Source organism: Rhinolophus ferrumequinum, chromosome 15, assembly GCF_004115265.2.
Source record: "Rhinolophus ferrumequinum isolate MPI-CBG mRhiFer1 chromosome 15, mRhiFer1_v1.p, whole genome shotgun sequence".
Taxonomy (NCBI): Eukaryota; Metazoa; Chordata; class Mammalia; order Chiroptera; family Rhinolophidae; genus Rhinolophus; species Rhinolophus ferrumequinum.
The window spans coordinates 22,002,703-22,027,025 of record NC_046298.1 but is presented as its reverse complement, the minus strand read 5'-3'; the positions used below and the strand labels follow the sequence as shown (position 1 = coordinate 22,027,025).

The window sequence follows — 24,323 nt, the reverse complement described above, 5'->3', positions numbered from 1 at the left end:
TTTCTGGTTTATACTTAATTTTTTTAAATTAAAGTTTATTGGGGTGACAATTGTTAGTAAAGTTACATAGATTTCAGGTGTACAATTCTGTATTACATCATCTATAAATCACATTTTGTGTGCACCACCTAGAGTCAGTTCTCCTTGTATCACCATATATTTGATAATCGAAAGCTATCTTAACGCATCATGCAAATTGCATACTTTAGGAAACTTATTATTCTGGACTAAGCAATAGGCCTGTTGGTAAGAGTGATTGCTATACATATGGCTTGCTTGGCAATAGAACATTGGTAGAACCTCACCTTGGGGCATGAGCAAGATAACAGGGGTTCAAGATGGTACAATTAAAATACTTAGTTTTGGAAAGATGTAGTCCTAGTTCTAACTCTCCCGTGGCACCTAAGCTACTTTTAGCATCTATAAAATGGACTTAGAATGTTCATTTATTTGCTATCAGATCAAGTGGGGTTGGCCGAATAATTGTTTTCAGATCATAAGGTGCTATAGGAATTAGCTGGGATCTTAAAATAGAGATCCTGATTTAGTAGGTCTGAAGTGGGGCCTGAGATTCTACATTTGTAATAGGCTCCCAAGATATGTTATCTATGCTGCTGGGGGATCACACTTGGAGTAGCAAGGGCCGAAACTGGAGCATGAAGTTTTTCATCTGTTTGTTCAAAGACAAAGATTAAAAGGTTTGATGGGGGAGGGGGTGCGGAGGGGTTCGTTCCCCATCTATTTATTCATCAAATGAGTGTCTGTTATGCGTTAGTCCCTGAAGATAAGCATTAAAGAAAGCAGACACTACCCTGCCCTCATGGAGTTCCCAGCCTAACCAGTGAGAGCTACATTTAGTGAAAAATGACAGAACTCACCCAAAGGCACCCCCCTGCTGGAGCCTAGAATTGTCCATTTGCCCCAAGGTACCTGGGTGCGTTGATTGGCTGGCGGGACTGGCTTCCAGGCTTCAGCCAATGAGGCTCGGGCGGCTGTTAGTGGAGGTAACTGCCATGCAGTAGGGCGATGGCTGGGGTTGCTGGCCACGTCCGCGATCGTGCCCCGGAGCGCTTTCCGTTTGCCCTACCGGTGGGAGACGTGAGTATTCTTAGAGGGTAGACATGAGACCTTTTTTTCTACATTTAGTTATCGTCCTTGCCCCCACCCCATTAACTGTTAATAATAACAGCTAATATGTATTGAGTCTTCTCTATAGACTGCGCACTGTACCAACGGCCTTAACCTTGTGATCTCATTGAATCCTCGAACTGTGAGACAGGTACTTAGCGTGATTTCAGAGGAGGTGGAGGTGGCCTAAAGTCATGTGGGAATACATGCTGGAGGCCTACTTGATATCCAAGATGCTCTTATTCCTGAGTCCTCTTTCCGCACTCCACTTTGGAGACCAGATTCCTCCTTAACAGGAGTTTCACATTGTGCAGGTGTGGGGTGGCATAGGAGGGTCTAGAATCCTGATGCTTATTTTTAAGCTTTTTTTTTAAATAGAAAAAGCAACACATGCTAAAGGCATTTATGGAAAGGAGAGCTGCTGTCTCTTGGGATAGCTATGCAGGCAACTTCATTTGAGTCTTATTTTATTTCTTAAACCCTGAGGGGAGAACCTAGATGTTTGTTATATTATCACCTTTCTTATTTGTCTGAAATACTCACATGCACATGGAAAATAAATTTCAGAGTATAAAGTGTACACAACAAAAAGGAAGTCTCTCCCACCCCAGATTTTCTGAAGCCCCTCACTAGAAGCAGCAGCCACTGTTATCAGTTTTGTGTGTATCTTAAACATTTTGTATAGTAGGTACATATACGTGACTTTGTTTTGTTTTGTTTTTGCACAAGTGGATTCTATTATATACATTCTAGCACCTTGGCTTATTTATTTTTTAACCTCATTAAACTTGAAAAACATCCATTAATTTCCTTTAGCCCTGTGATCAGTATAATTTCTCTGGAAAAATATTCCCAGGGTTGCTTCTGACATGATGAGATGTAGGTCACGGCTTCCCCAGCTGGCATTTTCCTTTTTCTTTTTGCAAAATCCTTACCTATATAGGTTCCAAATAAATCTTCCCTAAATTAACCCCTAGAGGGTGCAGGAGAATAAGAATCATGGCAAGTAAAGGATTGAGGGGAGCTGCTTTATCCTTTCCCAAACATTTTGACTAATAATCTCCAGGTAAAATTCCACATAGAGCTCACTACTGCTTGAAATGAATTTATCACAGTGGAATATTGGCAAAGTGAGATATGTGGGGATTAATTTTTCAAGTTGCATGAAAATGCACAGCTTCTTTCTAGTGAAATAACAAAAGGAGAGAAGCTTGTATGATTAATGTTAGAGAAAAGCATCTGTCATACTTAATCCCATTTTCACCTCTTCTAAAAAGCATAAGGTATTTTTGCCTTTTTAAAAACCTTCCCAGTCACACAACCCTTACACGGGAGAGCTGGGATTCTGATCTAGGCACAGTTAACTTCAAAAGTCATGCCGATTGGGAGGCGTTCCCTGGAGTGAACTCTTCCGCTCATTAAGCCTCATTCACCTACCAACTTCTTCATCCCTGGCTCTTGTCATTTCCCTATAGAAATTCAGTTGTCTGTTCAGCTCCACAAACATCCCTGCTCTTTCTTGTCTCTGATCCTCTACCTGGAACACATTTCCCTAGTACCTTCCTGGAGTATTTCTCAAGGTGAAATTCCTTTAAGTCGTGTGGCCACGTACTCTGTGGGACAAATTTTTAACCAGTGTCTGAGAGGGCTGACTTCCAACACCCTGGCCCACACCAGGACATTTGAAATCACCAACCTGAAAAGTGAGAAAAAAAGATCTCGTTTCAGTGTGCGTTGTGGTGACACCCGTAATGGTTTTGTGTTTCTGTGTATGCAATCTATGTGAGCTGCTTCTGTGCCACTGTGCTGGGCTCCGGGAATGGGGCTGTACAGCCCGTTCACTAGAGCTTAGGCCCTTTAAGATAACTACCTCAGCCTGCGGTTCTGGATGTTGGATAAAAAAGCGTGAGTTAGGCAGGGGTGAGGGTGGGGGTCAGAAGGCGACAGAAGCGACAGCCCCAAAAGGGTCAGGGCCCGCGCGGCCTCCGACGTCACTGCGGCGCGCCGTTTCCGGTCCCCAGCGCCGAAGCGTAGGACTTCCCCCTCGGTGGCGCCGAAGCCGGGCTTGCTGCGACCCCCGGGAGCCCACGATCGCGCCGTGCCAGCCAGCGAGTCGGCCAGCACCAGCGTCCCACCTGCGCCTGGGACCATGGCCACCGACTCGTGGGCCCTGGCGGTGGACGAGCAGGAAGCGGCGGCCGAGTCGGTGAGTTGGCTTCAGCTGTAAAAGGGTCAGAGCGCCAGTTTTGGCTGGGGATCAGATCTCTGGGAAAGGACGCTGCCTGGGCTGGTCAGGGCCGGGATGGGGTGCGGGAGGGGATGGAGCCTGGACCCTGAGCTGGCTTTGTTTACCCATCCGCTTCCCAAATTACGTAAGCGCGGTTAAGTGCTCCCACGGATAAAGAGCCCAGCCTGCCTGTCTTCCTGTAATCCCGATTGGTCGTAGGTTGATTGCACTCAACAACCTGGATTGTAATCCATTTTGTAGGTGTCAGTTTCCACCTCCCGATTCTGAGCTTCTTGGGTTTAGGGACCATGGGTTATACAGATCTGTGTGCTTCCTCAGCTTACTAAGTGATGATGAATGAACCACTCAGTAGGTCTGGCAGGCAGTAAATCCTCTCTTGATCTGCTTAACTTTGTTCTGGGCCTGACATCCAGTAAGCAAGATAAGGAGTTAAACGTTACTATCTAGAGTTAATTTCTCCCACGTAGGCATTCTCAGTTCTGATAGTGCTTTGAACTTCTGTTAGTACTTATTTCTGTGAATTCCTGGAGAACAAGGACTTTGTCTTATTTTCTATAACTGATAAAAAATAAGTGTTAGGCACGGCTGGAGGAATGAGTTTCTGGAGACCAAAATTGGTCTATCAGAATTTATTTGGCATGTTTGAGCTGCGGGAGGTCAGGCTAGAAAAGACCATAAACTCCCTGAGTGAAAAGGGGTATGGAGTTTTATAGGAGGGGGTAAACGAGGCTATTCCCCCTTCAATGCTTCAGGGGGGTTTCAGGGTACGACCAAGCCCTCAGGTTCCACATTCTAGCCCCCAAGCCTGCTGATCCTAAGCCCCTAGGAGACAAACACAAGCCAGCAGGTACAAAAGACAAAGCAAGACAGAAATGGCTTTTAGGATAAGCAGGTTTCTGCTCTTGGCCTAAACATGGCCTAACAATAAGTAATATGCACATAGTTCAGAGAGTCAAAACTTTTAAAAACTGGTTCCCACCAACACCACCAATTTTTTCCTTCCCAGAGACAACTGCTGTTTCTCTTGAAACTGATTTACAATATTGACCTCCTTGTTCCCTAAATAACATGCTTGTTTTGCTACTTCTTGAATTTGCAGCTCTAGGTATTTTTTGATTTTTGACTCCTTCCTCCATCCCACCACACAAGCACACCTTCCCATTCCTTATCTTTTCATTATATTTTAGTTACATCAGTATTTCAGGTTTATATTAGTAATTTATGAATATTTTCACTTTCCTGTAAAACTTTGTTTTTCCTTGGAATTTGTAATTGTCATGTGTGTTTGCTTTGTGTTCTCTGTACTTATCACCAAATTCAACCCCAAGCTCTTTGCTAATGAAACAGGGCCCGATTGGCACCGCCATAGTAAGGGCCTCTCCCGTCCTTGGCCTCACCTTTCCTTGTCCGACCTAAAGCTTACTAACAATAATAGATCAACCCCCTGTGGCTGGAGCTCAGAATGTCCCCTGTCCCACCCAGTTCCCTGTTTTAAATTACCCTGACCCTTAGGCTTATTGATCACAATCTCAATTGTCCAGCATTCTTTCCAGTCTAGTCCCATCATTGTTCTTGGGTTCCTGACTCTACCAGAGAATATCACTGTAGCCTCTGGAAGAACACCCAGATTTTCCTTTAAATACCCACACTGGACTGAGAATGTTAAGGTAGTTTTTGGAGGTGTTAACCCGCTTCCTTCTCAGACCACAGGTGCTCTGATAATAAACGCTTATTCTATGACCCAATTCCTCTGTCGGTCAGTTGGCTGAGCAGCGCAGGCAGCACGAGCCCCGGACTTGTTTGGCTTCCAGTTTTACTACTGTGTTTCCTAGAAAATAAGCCCTAGCATTATTTTTCAGGATGACATCCCCTGAACATAAGCCCTAATGCGTCTGTTGGAGCAAAAATTAGTATAAGACCTGGTCTTATTATCGGGGAAACACGGTAGTTGTCTATCTCAGGATGTGCAGACACAGCAAGTATTTTATCAATTTCACTTTTCCCAGGTCTTTTAGCCTGCTTCACATTGAACTAGTTCCCCCTATGTTCAAAGCACAATGATTTTGGGGGATGGAGGGGAACAGGGCAGATTTCCCTTTGCCTTCATTCTGGGGATTCTCTCCTCTTCTGTTGTATTGTATTCCCTCCTTTCTCTATCCCCTCTCTTCATCTTTCTTGATTTGGTGGAGCCATTCATCAGCTTTCTGGAGGTGTGTTGGAAGTAAACTTTTTTGTTGCATTTCCTAAAACATCTTATTTTGCCCTATCATTTGGTTAATAGTATGGCTGGGTGTAGAATTGTAGGTTGGAAGCTATTTTCCTGCCAAATTTTAAAGGCATTTTTCCATTGCCTTTTAGATTTCTGTATTTGATGTTGAGATGTCTGAGACCATTCTGATTCCTGTTGTGACCTGTTTTTCCCTTTCTAAGCTTGGAGAATTTTCTGTTTATTTCCAGTATTCAGAAAATTCATGATGATGTGTCTTGGTAAGGGTCTATTTTTATCCATTTTAATGGGCACTGAGTGGGTCCGTTTCAATCAGGCAAATTCTTGGCCTCTGTTATGGGAAATAGTCTTGAAAATTTCATTGTTGATTTTTTCCCCCATTGTTTTTTCTACATTCCCTGTTTCAAGAATTCTTATTAGTTGAATGTTGGATCTCATGGGCTGGCTCTCTAATTTTTTTAAGTCAAACTTATTGAGGTATAATATATAGCAAAATTTACCCCTGTTCTGTGAATTTTGACAAAGGTATCCAGTGGTGTAACCACCACCACAATGAGATTTTCTCAACTGCTTTATAACCTATTTCATGTTTCATTTCTATCATGTCTTTAATTTCAAGAGCTAACGGTTTTCTTTTGTTGAAAGAAAACTGTTCTTTTTTTTACAAACAATATCCTGTGTTGCTTTAATGGCTATAATATCCTCTCATCATTTTGAGGATGTTAATATTAGTGTTTTTTTCTCTTTCTCTCTGCACAGTCTGTTTTCTATAAGGTGCTTTTATCTATTTCATATCTATTTTTTCATGATGAAGACTTCTCATATGTCTTTTTTTAATATGTTTAATTCTTAATTGTCTACTCATTTAAGAGTAGATGATTAAAAAGATAAGTGGAAGTTCTAAACACATGAATGGGGCTTGCCAATTTTGACCTTAACATTTTCACTGTGATGTTCATCTCTAGTCGAATGATATTTCCATGCTGCTGACTGCGGCGTTTGACTTTACACCAGGAGCTCAGTGTTCCAGAAGGGAAGTTTAGGAAAGCAGATTTACATTTTTCCCTATTTTTGTGTTTTTCAAGAATGAATAACAATATGAAATGTTATACTTTAAAGTAATCATTTAATAAAATATAGCACCTTAACTATGTTTACTTAAAAATATAAATATTGTAATTATTTTCTGTGGATTTTTGACACATTTTGGAGAACAAACTTGAAATCAATTAACACAGTGAAAAGGTTAACTGTATCTCTTTAGTGTCCTGAGAATGTTCCTCCTGACTGGCCAGATTTTGCAGAGAGGGATCCTCAAATTTCCTGCTTGGAGAGTAGGTATCTGACTCAGTGTCAGTGTTCAGGAAGCTGAGTGGAAGGGGAAGGTGGAGGTCTCAGCACTCAGTATACATGTTTCCACTTTTAATGCTACCATTTTCATTATGGCATCCCTTCCCTCTACTGTGGCCTTTAGCTTAATTGAGTAAATGAGTGATAGTCTGTTTTTCCATTACATGGCTCTGTTGGAAAGAAACTTTTGGACATATACTCTCAATATACACATTATTTAGAAATTGCATACTGTACTATTTTGCTAAATATATTACGTACATTATAAAACATACACAAAATAAAAGCTGAGATAAAGACAAAATAAACAATGTTTTATTGTGCTTTCTTGTGCTGGCTTTACACTTTCTTTGGCTAATATCTCAAGGCACAATATATAGTTACAAAAAAAACCATATCATTAGCCACTGTATATGAATATATATTTCAAGTAGTTTTAATAGTTTTGAATTTTTTTGATTAACTTCTTGTCAAATCAGATTATACTGTCATTCTCTTAACCTATTAATTATCTAAGAGTTTGTTAGGAGTAGGTAGCTTTGTCATTTTCTTTTTTGCTTGCATTAGCATTGTTAGAATTATCTTTAAGATAGAATAGAATCCCACCGTAGGCCCCAGCTGACCATATGCATGTGAACCAGCTCAAGAACACTACTGTAACTACTAATCAATAAAGCCTAGGGTAAAAAAAAAAAAAAAAAGACAGAACAGAAACTCATAATATCATCCTGTCTAATGAAAATTCAGGTATAATATGATTAGCTCTTGTCATTTTCAGCAGGTCTATACTAGCCATTTTATTTACCTTACAACAAAAAAACCCTGTATTTTACAAAACTGAATCTTGGCACCCTATTTTTAGAGCATTATGATGGGGTTTTGCCCTATTATCTTTTTCTACATAACAGCTTTATTGAGATTATTACATACCACACAATTTATTCATTTAAAACTTCCAGTTCTCTGGTTTTTGGTATATTCACAGAGTTGTGCAGCCACCACCACAGTTTTAGAACCTTTTTATCTCCTCAGAAAGAGACCCTGTATGCTGTTGCTCCCCATTTCCCTCCAACCTTCCAGCCCTAGGCAACCACTAATCTACTTTGTCTCTTTAGATTTGCCTCTTCAGGACAGTTCATATAAATGGAATCATATAATATGCGGTCTAATGTGTCTGGCTTCTTTCACTTAGCAAATGTTTTGAATGTTCATCCATGTTACAACAGGTGTCAGTATTCATTCCTTTGTATTGCCAAATAATGTGCCAGTGCACAGATGTACCACATTTTATTTATCCATTCATCATGTCCACTGATGAACATTTGGATTATTTCTACTTTTTGGCTATTATGAATAAGATTGCTACGATCATTTCATGTACAAGTTGTTTTTCTGTGGACATATATTTTCAGTTCTCTTGGGTACATATATCTAGAAGTGGCATTGCTGGATTTTAGATAGTAACTCTGCGTTTAATTTCTGAGGAATTGCCAGACTGTTTTCCAAAGCAGCCACACCATTATATCACCCTTAGATTATTATTTTGAGTTTATCTCTTGAGAGGAACTATTATGTAGAGGTTAAGACCTCAGACTTTGTAGCCAGAGTTGGATTTGTATTCTGGGTCCCTCATTATTGCTTAACTTTTCTGTGCCTCAGTTTCCACATCTGTAAAATTGGGATAATTATAGTACCTACCTTATTGAGTTATAGACATGCCTGATAAAAGTGCTATGTAAGTGATAGCTATTATTGTTGTTATTATCCATAATTCACAGTTTCTTTGCAGGAATCTTTTAAATACTTATCCGTGTTGTACGGATTAATTGAACCTGCATAAAATCTGTGACTCTACTTAACTATGCACAGGTAAGTCGCAATAGATCACAATATTCTAAAACTGGACAAATAAGTAAAGACATCTCTGTTACCCTCTACCTTTATAGAACTCCTACTGAGGATCCCCACAGGCATTGCATGACAGGTGACTATGACGTGTACCGTGCAAAGTTACTGAATTTTAAATATTCATTAAGCTTCATTTCTTATTCATTTTAGATAAGAAAATTATTAGAGTCTATATTATTTCCTCATTCCCCAGTGGCTCTGCTTTGTTCCCCTTTGTTCCATTGGAGATTTCAATTTAGAGGATAGTAAATGGATTAGAAAACTAATGGAATAAGACTCCTACTTCACCATTTTGCCTAAGGCAATCCCTATTCAGTATAGTTCACTTAACATTAAATCTTCCTTCTGTCTCAAGAATCCTTTCTCAAGTGGCTTTTGAATAAAATGCAATGTGTAACTTTATAATTTTCAATTATTTTAACATGTCTTAAAAACTAAAATATTAATGAAGGGCACTGAAAAAATGTGGGTATTATAAGGTGGATGTTTTTGCTTTTTTGCCTTTTGGTTAATTTTCTGAATTTCAAAATAATTTCTGATGAAGTTGCAAGAGAAATTGGTTTCTCATTTTTGGTCCAAATAAATAGAGCAAAGAAAGGTAACCTGCACTAACTGTGCTTTCAACCTAAGTTTCAATGTTCAGCTCACTCATGCACCCTGCGTGGGGTAATACAAACTTCACTGTTCTGATGCTTTTGCCTTATGGGCTTTGAGATCCTTATAAGCCAAGGGAGAGCTGAGTATATTTTTAGATTCTGCTGGAACCTCTCCAGAATTATGATACATTATAATCAAAATATCTATTTGTTTCATTTACATTGTTGCTATCAACTTTTACTACACATTGCATTTTAGTTAATTTAACTATTACTTTATTTACTCTGTTAGCTTCCATTTGAACAATGTATCAACAAAAGAACGGTTTGTCTTTTTACCACTGAATATTAAAATGCTGTGCGGAATGGATATTTCTAACTCATTTATACCTTATAACTCATTTATACCTCAGCCTTATCGTTTACTTTAGGTAGTATTTATCACCCCAGGAGTGAGTACTATTAACGTCACTCTTGTAAATACTGCCAATGAATCAATCAGTCTGTTTCTCTTTTTTTAACAGCCCTGAGTACTACTAGACTTAAACTAGATTCATTGGCAGGATGTGGAGGAGGAATGCTTTAGTGAAGAACTAAATATATTGATCACATACTAGTATATATCATGCACTGTGCTGGTTGCTTCATACTCAGTACCTGTTAGTTCAATCCTTCAGAATTAACGAAGAATTTTAACTGCTCTATGATGACTTCCTTTTTTGCAAATTTCCTCTCTTGCCAATTTCTCCAGCTGCTTCCCTCCACCCCCAACACCAAAGCAAACAGACATCGGAAACTCCCTTTTCAGTTTCCATCAGTAGAAGTGAGGTTTCTCCATCCCTAACTAACCATCCTAAACAAATTTTTTTTAATTCCTCCCTCCTCTTTCCCCCTTCTTGGACTTAAGAGGAAAGACAGAAATGAACCTCAAGAACCTGTGTGTTGGGTCACCCGGATGGCTCAGTTGGTTAGAGAAGAGTGCGAGCTCTGAACAAGAGGGTTGCCGCTTCGATTCCCACGTGGGCCAGCGAGCTAGACCCACATGGACCACAACTAGGCCCACATGGACCACAACTAGAATGAAGACAACGAGCTGCTGCTGAGCCCCTGGAGGGGCGGATGGATGGCTCAGTTGGCCAGAGGGCTCAGTTGGTTAGAGGGTGAGCTCTCAACAAGGTTACTGGTTCAATTCCCACATGGGATGGTGGGCTGCGCCCCGTGGAACTAAGATTGAAAACAACGACTGGACTTGGAGCTGAGATGCGCCCTCTACAACTAGATTGAAGTACAATGACTTGCAGCTGATGGGCCCTGGAGAAACACACTGTTCCCCAATATTCCCCAATAAAATTAAAAAAAAAAAAAAAGTACCTGTGTGGGTGGTATTTTAAGAAATAGCCATCTGTTCAAATATATGGTGATGGAAGGAGAACTGACTCTGGGTGGTGAACACAAAATGTGATTTTCAGATGATGTAATACAGAATTGTACACCTGAAATCTATGTAACTTTACTAACAATTGTCACCCCAATAAACTTTAAGAAAAAAAAAGAAAGAGCCATTTGATTGTGGTGATTTTCATTCTTTTACCCTGTATTAGGTAATATCTTAGGCCCCACTTAATATTTTATGATTAAAGCACCTGCTTTGTGCTAGATTCAAAGATTAATTAAAAATAAAAATACCTCCAGTCTTTAAGGTATTTCCCTTCCCCCCTCCCAGCTTTATTGAGGTATAATTGACAAAAGGTATTTTACCTAAAAAGGTGTCTTCATTCTAATAGTAGAGATAATTCCTGCCAGGATATCCCCAATTTACAGTGTTTGATCAAAGTCCTGGTAATTCTTTCTTTGAAATGTCTCTTTGCTCGCTGCCTTCCTCTCTATGCCTACTTCAGCCTGCTGGATATTTTGATTACAGTGTGCTGCGATGCTCCAGGCTGTTCCCAATTTAAAATGCCAGATGTCCAGCACAAGGCAACCTGAATGTGAGGCTGCAGATATTGGCATACTGTGGTCCTGTAGCTCAAACATACCCTGCGACATAACTGATGCATTTTCCAATATCTCTTTAAATTTCCTCTTGTTTGGAATATGAGAGAATGACAACTCAAATGATACTCTACTGAGTCTTTATAATCAGAGCATTAAGCAAACTCACAAATTATAATTCTCTCTAGGGATTGTAATTAGGAATTTAGGGATTAGGATTAAGGTTTTTAGCTATTGTGTAACCCACTTTTTTCTACTGCTGTATGTATGGGAAAGTTTGTTTATTCTTACTCATTTAGTAAACAAAAGGAGCCCAGCAGAACAACCTAATGAATAGGTCTTGAGAGTGGCTCATTTCTCCCCAGCTTCATTGGGGTGGCTCTGTTGATTCAAAATCTTTTAAGTAATTTTCCTAACACTTTCTCTCCTCCCCCCCATAATTCTCCATTTAGTTGAGCAACTTGCATCTTAAGGAAGAGAAAATCAAACCAGATGCCAATGGTGAGTAACTAAAAGCTAGTTTGAAAACAAATGTGATTTATTTTAGTATTTCTGTTTTGATATAACTATCTTGAAAAATATTATATATGTACCACACATGAGGCTGGCACATACTGGCAGTAATTAGATTTGGAAATCAACAAACTGAATTGTTGTGTTTTATATTGTGCTTAATGTAAATGTGAGGATGCCTAATTGGATTATACGTTATTATATTTATTACTAACCATGAGACTATACTGCCAAAGATTATTTGTTGTTTTAAAAATATTTCTCAATTTGAGATGAGATAGACAAAGTATGAGCAACCTGAGAGTTAACCTATTGTAATTATTCTGAAACCATGTACCAAAAATCTAAGATTTTCAGTTTTGTTGATGTACTTAATTTTATGGGTGGGGGTGGGGTGGAACTGTAACATTCACCTCACTCTGAATTCACCTACAATCTGTTTTCTGTATATTTTTTCATAACTACACCATTGTTTGAATATACATTTCTATTAATCAATTTATATACATAGAATCTCAATGGCATTATTGAATTCATGTATTGATGAAATTAGATTTGCACAGATATTCCTCTATTGAGCATCAAGGTGATTTCTGATCATTGACTTCTATAATCATCTTTCTATAATATTTCATAAGTATTGATGCTGTGAGGGAAATCAACATTAATTTTTGAGGTACGGTGAGAGGACTCCAAATAGGAAAGGATTAAAATATAAGCAACAGTGTTCATACCTTGGTTTATTTAGGAACAATAACATGTTTTTATCATGGCTTGGTTTCCTCATTGTTTCTGTCTCATAGAATTGAATTGTCTCAGCTGTTGGGTATAGGATGTGATTTTGAATGACAGCCACTTTGTGTCTGATAAAGGTGCTGTTGTCAAGACCAATGCTAATGCAGAGAAGTCAGATGAAGAAGAGAAAGGTAACACAGCCTGAGAGCTATATACGTATGGTTCTACAGTCTAAGAGAATGGATTGTTAAGAGGCTTCATTTTCATACCCAACTTGGCTTGACTTTAATGGGAGTCACAGTGCTAATAGAAATTCAACATAGTCATTGGTGAGGAATTCTAATTGTTTACATTTTAGAGAAATTTTACTTTGAACACTGATGAACTTCAGCAGCAGCCGGAAATTTCCTTATGAGTATCTTGTACAGGGCATTATAAAATAAATTTAAGTTGCATCCCCATTGTCTAATAAATCTAATGATATTTTGGTTTGGATATTTTTGGTTTGGTTTGGATATTTTAAACCTAATGATATTTTGACATATTTAACATGAATAACAAGATGTGAACAGCTTATATGATATCAAGATACAGACTTTTTTTTTTTTTTACATTGTGATATGTTTGTTAAGCTAATCATTTTAAGTTTATATTGAGTGCAAATTGGGGAGTAGATATTTGGGTCTAGATAGGAAGAACAGATAACCTCAGGAAAGGAGGGTTGTTAGGAATAGAGTTCTGAAGAAGAATATGAGGCCCGTGTGGACGATATGAACATCATAACCTTTGTCTTTAATAAAACAAACTATTTTAACAAACAGTACAATTACTATATTTATAAATCAAAACTATGATATACCTTGAATTAGAAGTCCCAGTACAAATGTTTTTGCTTAAAACACCAATGGCATTTGAATTCAAATGAGCTCATGATGGATTTCATGGATTTTTAAAATTCTTTGCTGTCTTTTTTTGGACAGAGGACAGAGCTGCTCAGTCGTTACTCAACAAGATGATCAGAAACAACCTGGTCGATAATACAAACCAAGTAGAAGTCCTGCAACGGGATCCAAACTCTCCCCTCTACTCAGTGAAGTCCTTTGAGGAGCTTCGGCTGTGAGCATTTGTTTGCTTTCTGACTCTCCCCTTTATGTTTAGATAGCGATGTAGGCCTATTATCTTTTTTTTTATCACAGCAGAACATTTTTAGCTAACACAAGTTTAATAAAATAAAAATTAGCTGCTTTGGGCTATTAATTAAAATTTCCAGGTAATCTATAAAAATTTTATCTGCACTTACACATTGTGCTTAGCACAGTTCAAGTATTATTAGTTATAAACTGTATGCAACAGCAGTTAAAAAGAGAGAAAAAAAATCTCCCAGATATTTGGCTTCTTTCCTCAACCAAAGAGATTCACTTTCATTGTTAACTCTTTTTCTAGGAAACCACAGCTTCTCCAGGGTGTCTATGCCATGGGCTTCAACCGACCATCTAAGATACAAGAGAACGCGTTACCCATGATGCTTGCTGAGCCGTATGTGCCCTGACAGGGCCCTGTCCCATTTTTAATTTTCTACTTTTTAAAAACCTTTATTATTTTCAAAAACTATGCTAGTATTATATGCTCATTTTAGAAAAGTTAGGAAACAATGAAAAATGAGAAAAAATAAGTCATTTGTAATCTCCCTCTCCCACACACTATTAATATTTGGAGTGGAGACTTCTAGACTTTTTTCTATATAAATGTATATATATATATACTTTCTTAAAAAATGGAATAATATAAAATGTTTAAATGCTTTTTAAAAATTATATGATCCTCTTTCTATGTTGGTAAATATACATTTATATCATTCACATACACCATGATTTCATTATATGGATATACAAAATTGATTGTGTTGAATATAGCAGGCAAAAACCAAACAAGGTTCTAGGAGACCAGAACAGTACAATTACTAAGGCTGCGTTCTGGTGCAGTGCTTCTCACAGTTTCATAGTATATGAATCTCAAGAATTTAATAAAATGCAAATTCTGATTTCAGTATATTTGAGGGTGGGGACTGAGGTTCACCATTTCTAGTAAACTTCCAGATGCTGCTGCTGCTGCTGCTGTCAGACCACTATTTAGAGTAACAAGGTTCTAGAACATGACAAACTTTTTATAAAAATCTATCCCTACATTATCTATGATTATGTAAAATTGTACTGCGCATTTAACCTTTAACTTGAAACTTTGAGCATTCTTAAGATGAATAAATGGAAGATTTATTAGATTGTTTCTCATAAGTCATTTGTATTTATGGATCTTGATGCTTTCATAGATGTTCATTTTTAGATGCCAATGTAACAAAAGACCTGAGAGAATTATCTAGTACCCTTTCTTCATTAACAAATATTTATTGAGTGCCTGGTTTGTAACAGATACTATTCTAGGCACTTGGATACATTAGTGAACAAGGCAGACCAAAATTACTGCCCACAAGGAGCTTGCATTCTAGTTTGGAGTATTGGAGTATTCTTAAAAATAAATAAAATATGTAATATGTTAAAAGGTGATAGACTGGGGGTGGCTGAGTGGCTCAGTTGGTTAGAGCATGAGCTCTGAACAATAGGGTTGCTGGTTTGATTCCCACATGGGCCAGTGAGCTGTGCCCTCCACAACTAGATTGAAGGACAACGACTTGGAGCTGATGGGCCCTGGAAAAACATACTGTCCCACAATAAAAAAATTAAAAAAAAAAAAAAAAAGGTGATAGACTGTAAATATACACCACTGAATTGTACACTTACAAATGGAAAGTTTTATGTTATATATTTTATAATTTTTAAAAATTAACATATCAAAAACCACTGAATTGTACATGTTAAATTGATGAATCATATGGTATCTGATTTCTCTCAATAAAGTTTTTTTAAAAGGCGAGAAGTACTAAGGAGAAAAATAAGGAGAGCATGATGGGAATACTAAAGACCTGAATGCAATTTTATCCCCAACATTTTATTATAAAAATTTTCAAACATACAACAAAGTTGAAAGGATTTTACAGTGAACACCCAAATACCCACCACCTAGATTCTACCACTAACATTTTACTATACTTTATCACATATTTATCTACCAATACATCTTGTTTTTTAAGGCACTTCAACGTAGGTTGCAATTTTAAATCAAGTGGTTAGGAAAGGAATCTCATCAAGTAGGTGATGTCTGAGCAAAGGCTTGAGGGAAAGAGTTGACATGTCATCTGGGGACAAGTGTCCCAAGCAGCTTACAGCAGATGCAGAAGACCTAAGAGGGGAGCATGGTTAGCATGTTTTCATAGCAGTATTGGGGCTGCTGTGGTGGGTGAAGTAAGTAAGGGAGAAGGTGGTAGGAGATGAGAGCAGAGAGGTAATGGGGAGCCAGATCAGGGTAGGACCTTGTAATGTGAGGGCGATTTTGCCTCTTGGGATATTGATTTTAAGCTGGTTATTAAGAAACAAAGGACTGAGAAAGAACGTTTGACCTTCCCCCCTTACCTGCCTAAAGGAATTCAGATAGAAAAACCTGCTTAAAGGAAGGGAACCTCACCTTAGCATCATAATATAAACTAAATGTTGCAGACAGGGAGAAATCTAGCAAAGCTTGTTTGTTGAACTTCTTTCTGTGTCCCACTGTTTCTGGGTGGCCCAGCAAGAATTTGTTTGCCACATGTTTACGCTTTCTGTCTACCTGTGAGTTGCCTACCTTTCCTTTGAAAGCCCAGACCTCTGCCACTCTTCTGCTTTGTCCAAAATGGCATATAAAACTCAACTGCCCAATGTGTGTTCAGGTTTCATATTTTTTGGCACCTCCGAATGTACATCTGTAAAAAATTTGGGGCATTGGCTCTTGTCAATTTGTCTCATGTTGATTATTATCCCAGCTAGAAGAACTTAGGTGGGAGGAAAGTTATTTTTTGCACCCCCACAAGGGCATTATAAGGTTTTTAACTTTTACTCTGAATGAAATCAGGAGTAATTGGGAGGTTTTTGAGCAGAGAAGTGATATGAGCAGACTCACATTTTATAAGAATCACACTGGCTGCTGTGTCAAGGCTAGATTAAAGATAAGGAGTGCTTTAAATCCTACCATAAAAATCTCTCTGTAGTGCTCTGTACATATAGCTACCAAATGTAACTCTGCTACAGAATCCAGGGCCTCCTGTAAATTCTGAATACTCTTTAAGCTTTACTTTTCATTTTTATTAACTGAAAGGATAATTGAGATTTAAGCTCCTAAACAGTTTGTTTTCTTGTACAGCCCACAGAACTTAATTGCCCAGTCTCAGTCGGGTACTGGTAAAACAGCTGCCTTTGTGTTGGCCATGCTCAGCCAAGTAGAACCTGCAAACAGATACCCCCAGGTAAGGGCTTGTGAATTTGGATTTTCTGCTAACGTGCAGCTGGAAGGGAAATGCTATTGGATGGCTTAAAAGCCACGTTTTGTATTACTTTTTACATAAACTAGGACCCCTTAAGTTGAGCACAAACAACACAATTGATCTTCTAGTTACAATAAAAATCCTGTTTCCCCTTCCATGGTTGGCCAGTTCTGGGATACTGCTGATAGGCTTGGCTCCTTTAGCAGGAAAAACCTCCTTCATCTACAACTATTAGCCATTAGAAGGTTGAGAACTTTCTAAAAAACTGAAAAGGAAGCTAATCTCCAACTGTAATTTCAGATCCTTACATGTAGGTTTTGGTATTCCAGTGGTCAATAGATGTTTTCAAGTGTCTTTACCTAGCCAGAGTTCTAACCCACCAAGAATTCTAAGTTACGACTTTTGCAGGTTAAAGAATCCAATGGTGTGCACTTTATATATTCTTTCCTTCAGCCTCAGTTGGAGGAATAAATAAATCCAAATGGTATTATAATTCCCCATTGCAAAAGAGGTATTGTCTTGAATTCTCATTCTGCACTCTTTCTATCAGTGTTTGTGCCTCTCCCCAACGTATGAACTCGCCCTTCAAACGGGAAAAGTGATTGAGCAGATGGGCAAATTTTACCCTGAACTGAAACTAGCTTATGCTGTTCGGGGCAATAAATGTGAGTATGAATATGTGATTATAATACATTAATGTAATAACTTATTTTTATTTTGAAAAATTTAATATATACGTAGTAGTTGAAATACTACAATGTACACATGTGCCGTCCACCTAGATTTGAAAACTTCACATTTTGCCATATTTGCTTTACATAAACAAACTATTGTCTGTTTTTTTGTGCATGTGCATTAAATACTATAGTGATATCCTAACCTTTCTATAAAATATTAATGCAAACATCAAAACACTTGCATTTGTATATGTATGTATATACTTTTTGGTGAACCATTGGACAGTAAATTGCAGACATTGTAGCTGTTTATTCCTAAATACTTTACTATGCATCTCATCATGAGGACGTTCTTCAGCATACCCACAGTACCGTCACAACCAAGAAAATTAACAGGTTCTCTAATACTAACACCTAGTCCATTTTAATTTTTCCCAAAAGTGTTTCTTAATGGCAGCGGTTTTTTGAACCAAGATCGAGTCAGTGTATATGCATTGCATTTGGTTATTATATCTGTTTTCTTTCAAGCTAGAATAGCCCCCTCTTCACATTTCCCTCCCCCATACCATTACATTTGACTTTTTGAACGCACCAGACCGGGTGATTATATAATGTTCCAAATTCTGGATTTGTTTAATTGCCTTATTTCTTTTTAATATCATTAGAACAAAAATGTTCTAGAATATTCATGGCAATTATAATAACTCTGGGAGCTTATTTTTATTTTTTTTAATTCATCTTTTCTACTTTTGTTTGTTTTACAACAAATTGACAATATTTAAGTAATTTATATTTTGTTGGAAGTTTGGTTGAGTCCTGTGGATCTTTAACGCAAACCTGTGACTTTATGACTCACAGAAATCTACTCTGCGTTCAATGTCCTAATGCCAACTTGAAGTCATTTCTGAAAAGTAAGACAATAAAACTTAGTGAAAAATTATCATAAGACATTTAAAATACTGCAGTTTGGATTTGAGTTAGAATGGCAGAAGATTCTGAATAAATTTTTATTTTTTATTTGGGGCAGTAATTGTTAACTGAAGTAAGCAGCAGCATTTGTTAGCTTTGAAGTGACTCAACATTCATGTTTGGGCAAAATTTTGGCTGTAACTAGGGGGAGCTTGTATATGTCTGGTCAAGACTCCAATTAAAGGACTAAAATTTGAATCAATAAGTACCATCTAATTGAAAATGAAGAACTAAAATTTCAATTTCAGACTGTGCAGGGCCAAGAACATGCCATGGTCTAGTGGGCCTAGTCCGGGAAGCACTTTATCTAAGAGAAATAGTTTGTGTTTCTTTGAAAAGACAAAGCCTTTCATAACGAATCCTATTTACTGACCCCGGGTGGGCATAGGGCATGTAAAGGCACTGACTTGTTTGACTCAGAAGCTGGGAGAGCTGAGGGCAGAGTGCATTGGAGTGAGAACTTTGAAAAAGTCTGCTTGTGAGGAAATGCAAATAAAAAAGAATACCACTAAGAGTTCTTCATTTTCTCATTATTTATATCCTTACTATATCTTTTCAGCATTATCTTTTTTTTTGTGCGTGTCCATTAAATACTGTAGTGATATCCTAACCTTCCCATAAATTAATGCAAACTTCAAAATATTTGCATTAAAATACATCATGAAAAAAATACATCATAACTTTAAAATTTCTCAGAGAATTGGCTTTGCCATGGAAATACCCCCAGAACACATCTTGTCTCCACAGTGGAAAGAGGTCAGAAGATCAGTGAGCACATTGTCATTGGCACCCCTGGGACTGTCTTAGACTGGTGCGCCAAGCTCAAGTTCATTGACCCCAAGAAGATCAAGGTGTTTGTTCTGGATGAGGCTGACGTGATGATAGCCACTCAGGGCCACCAAGATCAGAGCATCCGCATCCAAAGGTAGGAGTCTGGAGCCAGGAGGCACTTCTCAGCCTTCTGATCAGCAAGGAAAAAAGTCTTCCTCTTCTCTGGGTCTCCTCTTGCTGTATCCAACTCCTGTTCTCTCTTCTGCTGGGTTCTTTGCTTCAGAACCTTCCAAAGCATTTATTTGATGGGCCACGTCAGCCTGGGTGGAGGAAGGAGACTCAGGGAGTCTAAGAGCACACCGTCCCTTCCCCATGTCTGCTTCTGTCTCCTCTCCGAAGTGCTCCTTGCTCTCTGCCACCTTCCTGGGGATGGAGACCATCCAAGCCTGGGGAGGCTGTGCTTCTGTTTGTTCCAGTGAAAAACTCAGGCTCATGCCAAATGCCTGGGCCTTCCCTTGCAGGATGCTGCCCAGGAACTGCCAGATGCTGCTTTTCTCTGCCACCTTTGAAGACTCTGTATGGAAATTTGCCCAGAAAGTGGTCCCAGATCCAAACATTATCAAACTGAAGCGCGAGGAGGAGACATTGGACACCATCAAGCAGTATTACGTCCTGTGCAATAACAGAGACGAGAAGTTCCAGGCCTTGTGTAACCTCTACGGGGCCATCACCATTGCTCAAGCCATGATCTTCTGCCATGTGAGTAGCAGCAGGAGCAGCAGGCCTCCTGGGGGAGGAGCTCCACTGGAGGGTGTTGTCCTCCCCACCCCCCTCCCTCTGGGAAGGACCAGATTCCCTTTGTGGGACTAGAAAGAAGTTGTGTCACCTCTACCTGCCCCAGGGCATATTCTCCTCATAGTGAGTTATAAGGGGAAGACTTCTGAACTTTCTTTGATCCCACTTCTTAGAGATAACGTGGAAAAACTCCAAATAAAATCCAATGAAATAATGTTAAAACATTAAGACTATTTAGGAATGAAAACCTTTGGTTAAAACCATACTTCCAAGATGAACACTAAGATATTTAAGTAATTCATCCCCCCAAAAATCATGTGGCTAAAATCTATTTGAGAAATTTTAAGCCTAACCCTCTGGCTGAACTCAGGAGAGCCTTCATGTACATTATTGGCAACAAGCCACTTTTCTGCAGGTGTCTTCATTTTTTTCTTACAGGTATCTTCATTTAAAACAATTCTTTTCACTCCAGACCCGGAAAACAGCTAGTTGGTTGGCAGCAGAGCTCTCAAAAGAAGGCCACCAGGTGGCTCTGCTGAGTGGTGAAATGATGGTGGAGCAGAGGGCTGCAGTGATTGAGCGCTTCCGAGAGGGCAAAGAGAAGGTTCTGGTGACCACCAACGTGTGTGCCCGTGGTGAGCAGAGAATGTGTCCTGGTCTGCTAGGCTTGGGATAGCAAGAGAAATCCACACATATGAAAAGCTCAGATGGTTTGGGGGCGATCTGGTGGGGTTGGTGGTGACATTCTTTTCTAGGGGAGACTGGATTCTCTCAGCAGGTAAGAACTTTCAGAGAGGCCCCAAGTCCTGACTTGCTGGAAGGAAACATACAGGCTGGTTTAGAATGGCGCCTGCTCTTCTTGGGGTACCCACTGAGGTTTCAGCTGCATGTCCAGATACTAGTATTTAGCAGAGGCTCTCTTCCTGACTTCATCATATTCTTAGCGCCCGCCGAAGTTCTGTGGTTTTCCTGTGGGTTCTGCTACGTCCCACTTGTCCCTGAATCCCAGAGCTGGCCCTTCCTAGACTCTTCCTTTTCCCCAGGGTTGATGTACGTGGCCTGACTGTGGGCGACAGTGAGATTTGTCTCCCGTCCTTACTCTTCTCCAACCCTCCTTCATGCAGGTATTGATGTTGAACAGGTGTCTGTCGTCATCAACTTTGACCTTCCCGTGGACAAGGACGGGAACCCAGACAATGAGACCTACCTGCACCGGATCGGACGCACTGGCCGCTTCGGCAAGAGGGGCCTGGCAGTGAACATGGTCGACAGCAAACACAGCATGAACATCCTGAACAGAATCCAGGAGCATTTTAGTGAGTCCCCGGGAGTGTCCTCTGCCAGGGCCCTTTCCTCACAGGGCAAGTCCGGGGGGTGCGGGGCATGGTAGGTTTTCCTGTGGCCCCAAGAGAGGCTTTGGAGAGAGGCTTGTCCTTGGCACATTGCCCTCCTTCCGTACAATATGGAGGTTCTTAAAGAGCACACCTGGAGAGTTTCAGGGTCAGGGACTGAAATGACACTTCCCCGTTGGTCAGGCTGAGGGGGCCTGGGGCTGACTGTTGCTGTCAGTGCTCCCTTCTCAGTCCCCAGAAGCCGTTGCTGTTAAATGAAGGATGGATGAAGTAGAGGCAGGGCTTGTTCCTAGGTAGGGCAGAGACCTGTGTGTCTCCTCTCTCCCTGCTGTGCTGTCCCTTCCCTAAGTGTGTCTCTCCACGATAACTTCATGTTGACCTCTCTTTGAACTATTTTTTCTCCCAGATAAGAAAATAGAAAGATTGGACACGGATGATTTGGACGAGATTGAGAAAATAGCCAACTGAGAAGCTCCACCGGTCAATTGGTGCCCGCCCTTGGCGCTCCCCCTGCACGGGAGACGAGTGCTCTCCTGTCAAGGCCTCGACAGTCACCACCAACACGAAGGCATGAGTAGAGATAAACTACCTACCTCATTTTAAATTATGTGTGGACTTGATGAAAATTTGCAAATGATGGAGGAAGGTAGAAAAAAATTGTTTGCACAACTTTTGAAGATTAGGCGTGAATACACAGAAATTTACCTTTTGGGAATTCCGTCCCTTTTTTTGGCCAGCGTTTTCCCCATTGTTACACTAATCTAGATGCTGTGGCTAATCACTACTTCAGGATCTTTGTGGAGGCCCCTGCCTATTCTCTGGCTAGGAGTGTTCAGGCCAACCTGAGCCCTGGTGGAAGTGACAGAATAGAGGTGAAGAGGGAAACACAGAGGGAGAGAGAGAAGCCCCAAGTAGGATAGGAATGTAAACCACCCATCGTGTTTGGAGTATGGCATGAGGAGACCTGTGAGTTGCTGCTTTGGATTTGGGATGGGACAGCACATCTGGGTCTTGTCAGCCCACTCTGTCCTGATACCCACAGCAAGAAGGGATTTGCTAAGCATGGACCAAAATGACAACCTGGGATCTTTAGTGTATGCAAGTTTGTATTGCAGGACCGTGACCTATTCTCAGCAGGTGCACTCTGTGTGTATGCACATCTGTTTACTGGTAGGTCCCTTGCTTGAGCTTGAGCAGTCCTGTGAAGAAGTCATTGTGAAGAATTAGTGGTGGATCTAACTTGCAGCATCTTTTTTACATCCCTAACACCATCTTGATCCCGTAGTAGCCCCAAGCAAATAATACGTGAGCTGAGTTTTGGATACTCAGTAAAAGTTGTGGTTTCAAGTTGCTAATGATCAGCCTCAAGACAGCTCCAAAAGTGATCCCCAGTAGTCACAAATCCTTGCTTTATCTTCAGATCCCAGAAGGCAGATTTTGTCAGAGCTGGGGAATGATTTCAGATATTTGGCATCTTTGTTGTAAAGGGATTCTGAATGTCTGTGTTCACAGTGCTTAGAATACAAACAGGTGCAACTAAGGAACTAGGTGGACTACAGCCACTCATCTGTGCAAGGCAAGAATGATTGCCAAGGCCTTTGCTCCATCCTGACCTGGCATCTTTGTGCAGAATAGTCAGAGCAAATAATAGTAACGGATATTTCCTCATACCTGGCCAAGGCTATGAGTACCCACAAAGTGACAGAGCAAAGATGAGATGAAACTGAGTTGCAAGAGAAATATGAAACCCCAGCCAAAGGAGTCCTCTTCAGCGCTTTGACTTTGATACAGAATGGCCACTTAACCTAGGACCAGGCCTGGAAGAGGGATTTTTCAGTGATGAGAACTATCCAATTCCACACCTTTCTTGTAGACATTTTTGTGTTTTAGTGCCAGATTTGTCTCCTGGGAAGGGAAGGGGCCACTACCAGTCTCCGGGTGGTTTCCTTAATCTGACATTACAGATAATGCAGAGAGACTGACAGACTGCAATCTTGCCTCATTCCCCCAGTGGGCACTTGACTGTGTAGAGTCTTCTCTTTGCTTCTGGCCAACTCTGACCCATGTTGGGAATCTTATAAGAAGAGATTTTATGCCCCACCCCAAAGTCCTGTGGACCAATTCTGAAATAACTACAAACAAAGGCAATAATTAAAGGACTATAGACTCTTCATGAGGCTGCAGGCCAAGCACACCCCACCTTCTTACAACATGTATAACCCATCTACTGAGTAGCCCTAAATCTGAGCAGGAAGATGGAAAGAGGTATGCTCCAATAGGAGGAGTAAATGGGTATCTGGTAAAAATCTAGGCCAACAGTTCTTAATCTGCGGGGTTGGACCCCTAAGAATTCACTGGGTGGGTCTCATGGACTCTATGAAGTATATGCAGTATTTTGAGTTTAAATGCATTTTCCTGGGGGAGAGACTTCCTCCTTAAAGGAGTATGTCTTTTAAAAAGGCAAGACTCACTGTTATGGACTCTGGACTGTCATCCCAGTATCACTGCATCCATGTCCCTCACAGGCCAGATACATTCCTGTCAGTGCTTGGCTCCAAGGGCTCAATGCACCACAGCTGCTGCTGCGACCTTGTGCAGGTTTGAGGCGTCAGTGATGTAAAAATGCATCGAGCCCTTAGTATGAGCTCCAGTTC

At 40.0% G+C, this 24,323-nt stretch overlaps 1 protein-coding gene across 2 annotated transcripts; it reads left to right on the top strand.

Moving 5' to 3' along the window:
* Positions 1–1,079: 1,079 nt before the first annotated feature.
* LOC117034430 (ATP-dependent RNA helicase DDX19B) lies at positions 1,080–22,386 on the top strand. Of its 2 annotated transcripts, none has more exons than XM_033127312.1 (12): positions 1,080–1,098; positions 11,902–11,950; positions 12,835–12,888; positions 13,678–13,813; positions 14,141–14,233; positions 16,985–17,087; positions 17,656–17,770; positions 19,499–19,676; positions 20,044–20,281; positions 20,790–20,952; positions 21,442–21,633; positions 22,076–22,386. In XM_033127312.1, the coding sequence occupies exons 4-12, from the start codon at positions 13,710–13,712 to the stop codon at positions 22,135–22,137; spliced, it is 1,248 nt and encodes a 415-aa protein (XP_032983203.1). In that variant the 5' UTR covers positions 1,080–1,098; positions 11,902–11,950; positions 12,835–12,888; positions 13,678–13,709; the 3' UTR covers positions 22,138–22,386. The 2 variants fall into 2 exon arrangements, with proteins under 2 accessions (XP_032983203.1, XP_032983204.1); XM_033127313.1 differs by lacking the exon at positions 1,080–1,098 and adding an exon at positions 3,133–3,334.
* The last annotated feature ends 1,937 nt before the right edge of the window (positions 22,387–24,323 follow it).

Excerpts from the sequence above, each read along its gene's own strand:
- LOC117034430 (XM_033127313.1), top strand. The coding sequence starts at position 3,278 with ATGGCCACCGACTCGTGGGCCCTGGCGGTGGACGAGCAGGAAGCGGCG. Across the intron at positions 17,088-17,655 it reads CTGCAAACAGATACCCCCAG|TGTTTGTGCCTCTCCCCAAC; the intron begins GTAAGGGCTTGT and ends TCTTTCTATCAG. Across the intron at positions 20,953-21,441 it reads CACCAACGTGTGTGCCCGTG|GTATTGATGTTGAACAGGTG; the intron begins GTGAGCAGAGAA and ends TCCTTCATGCAG.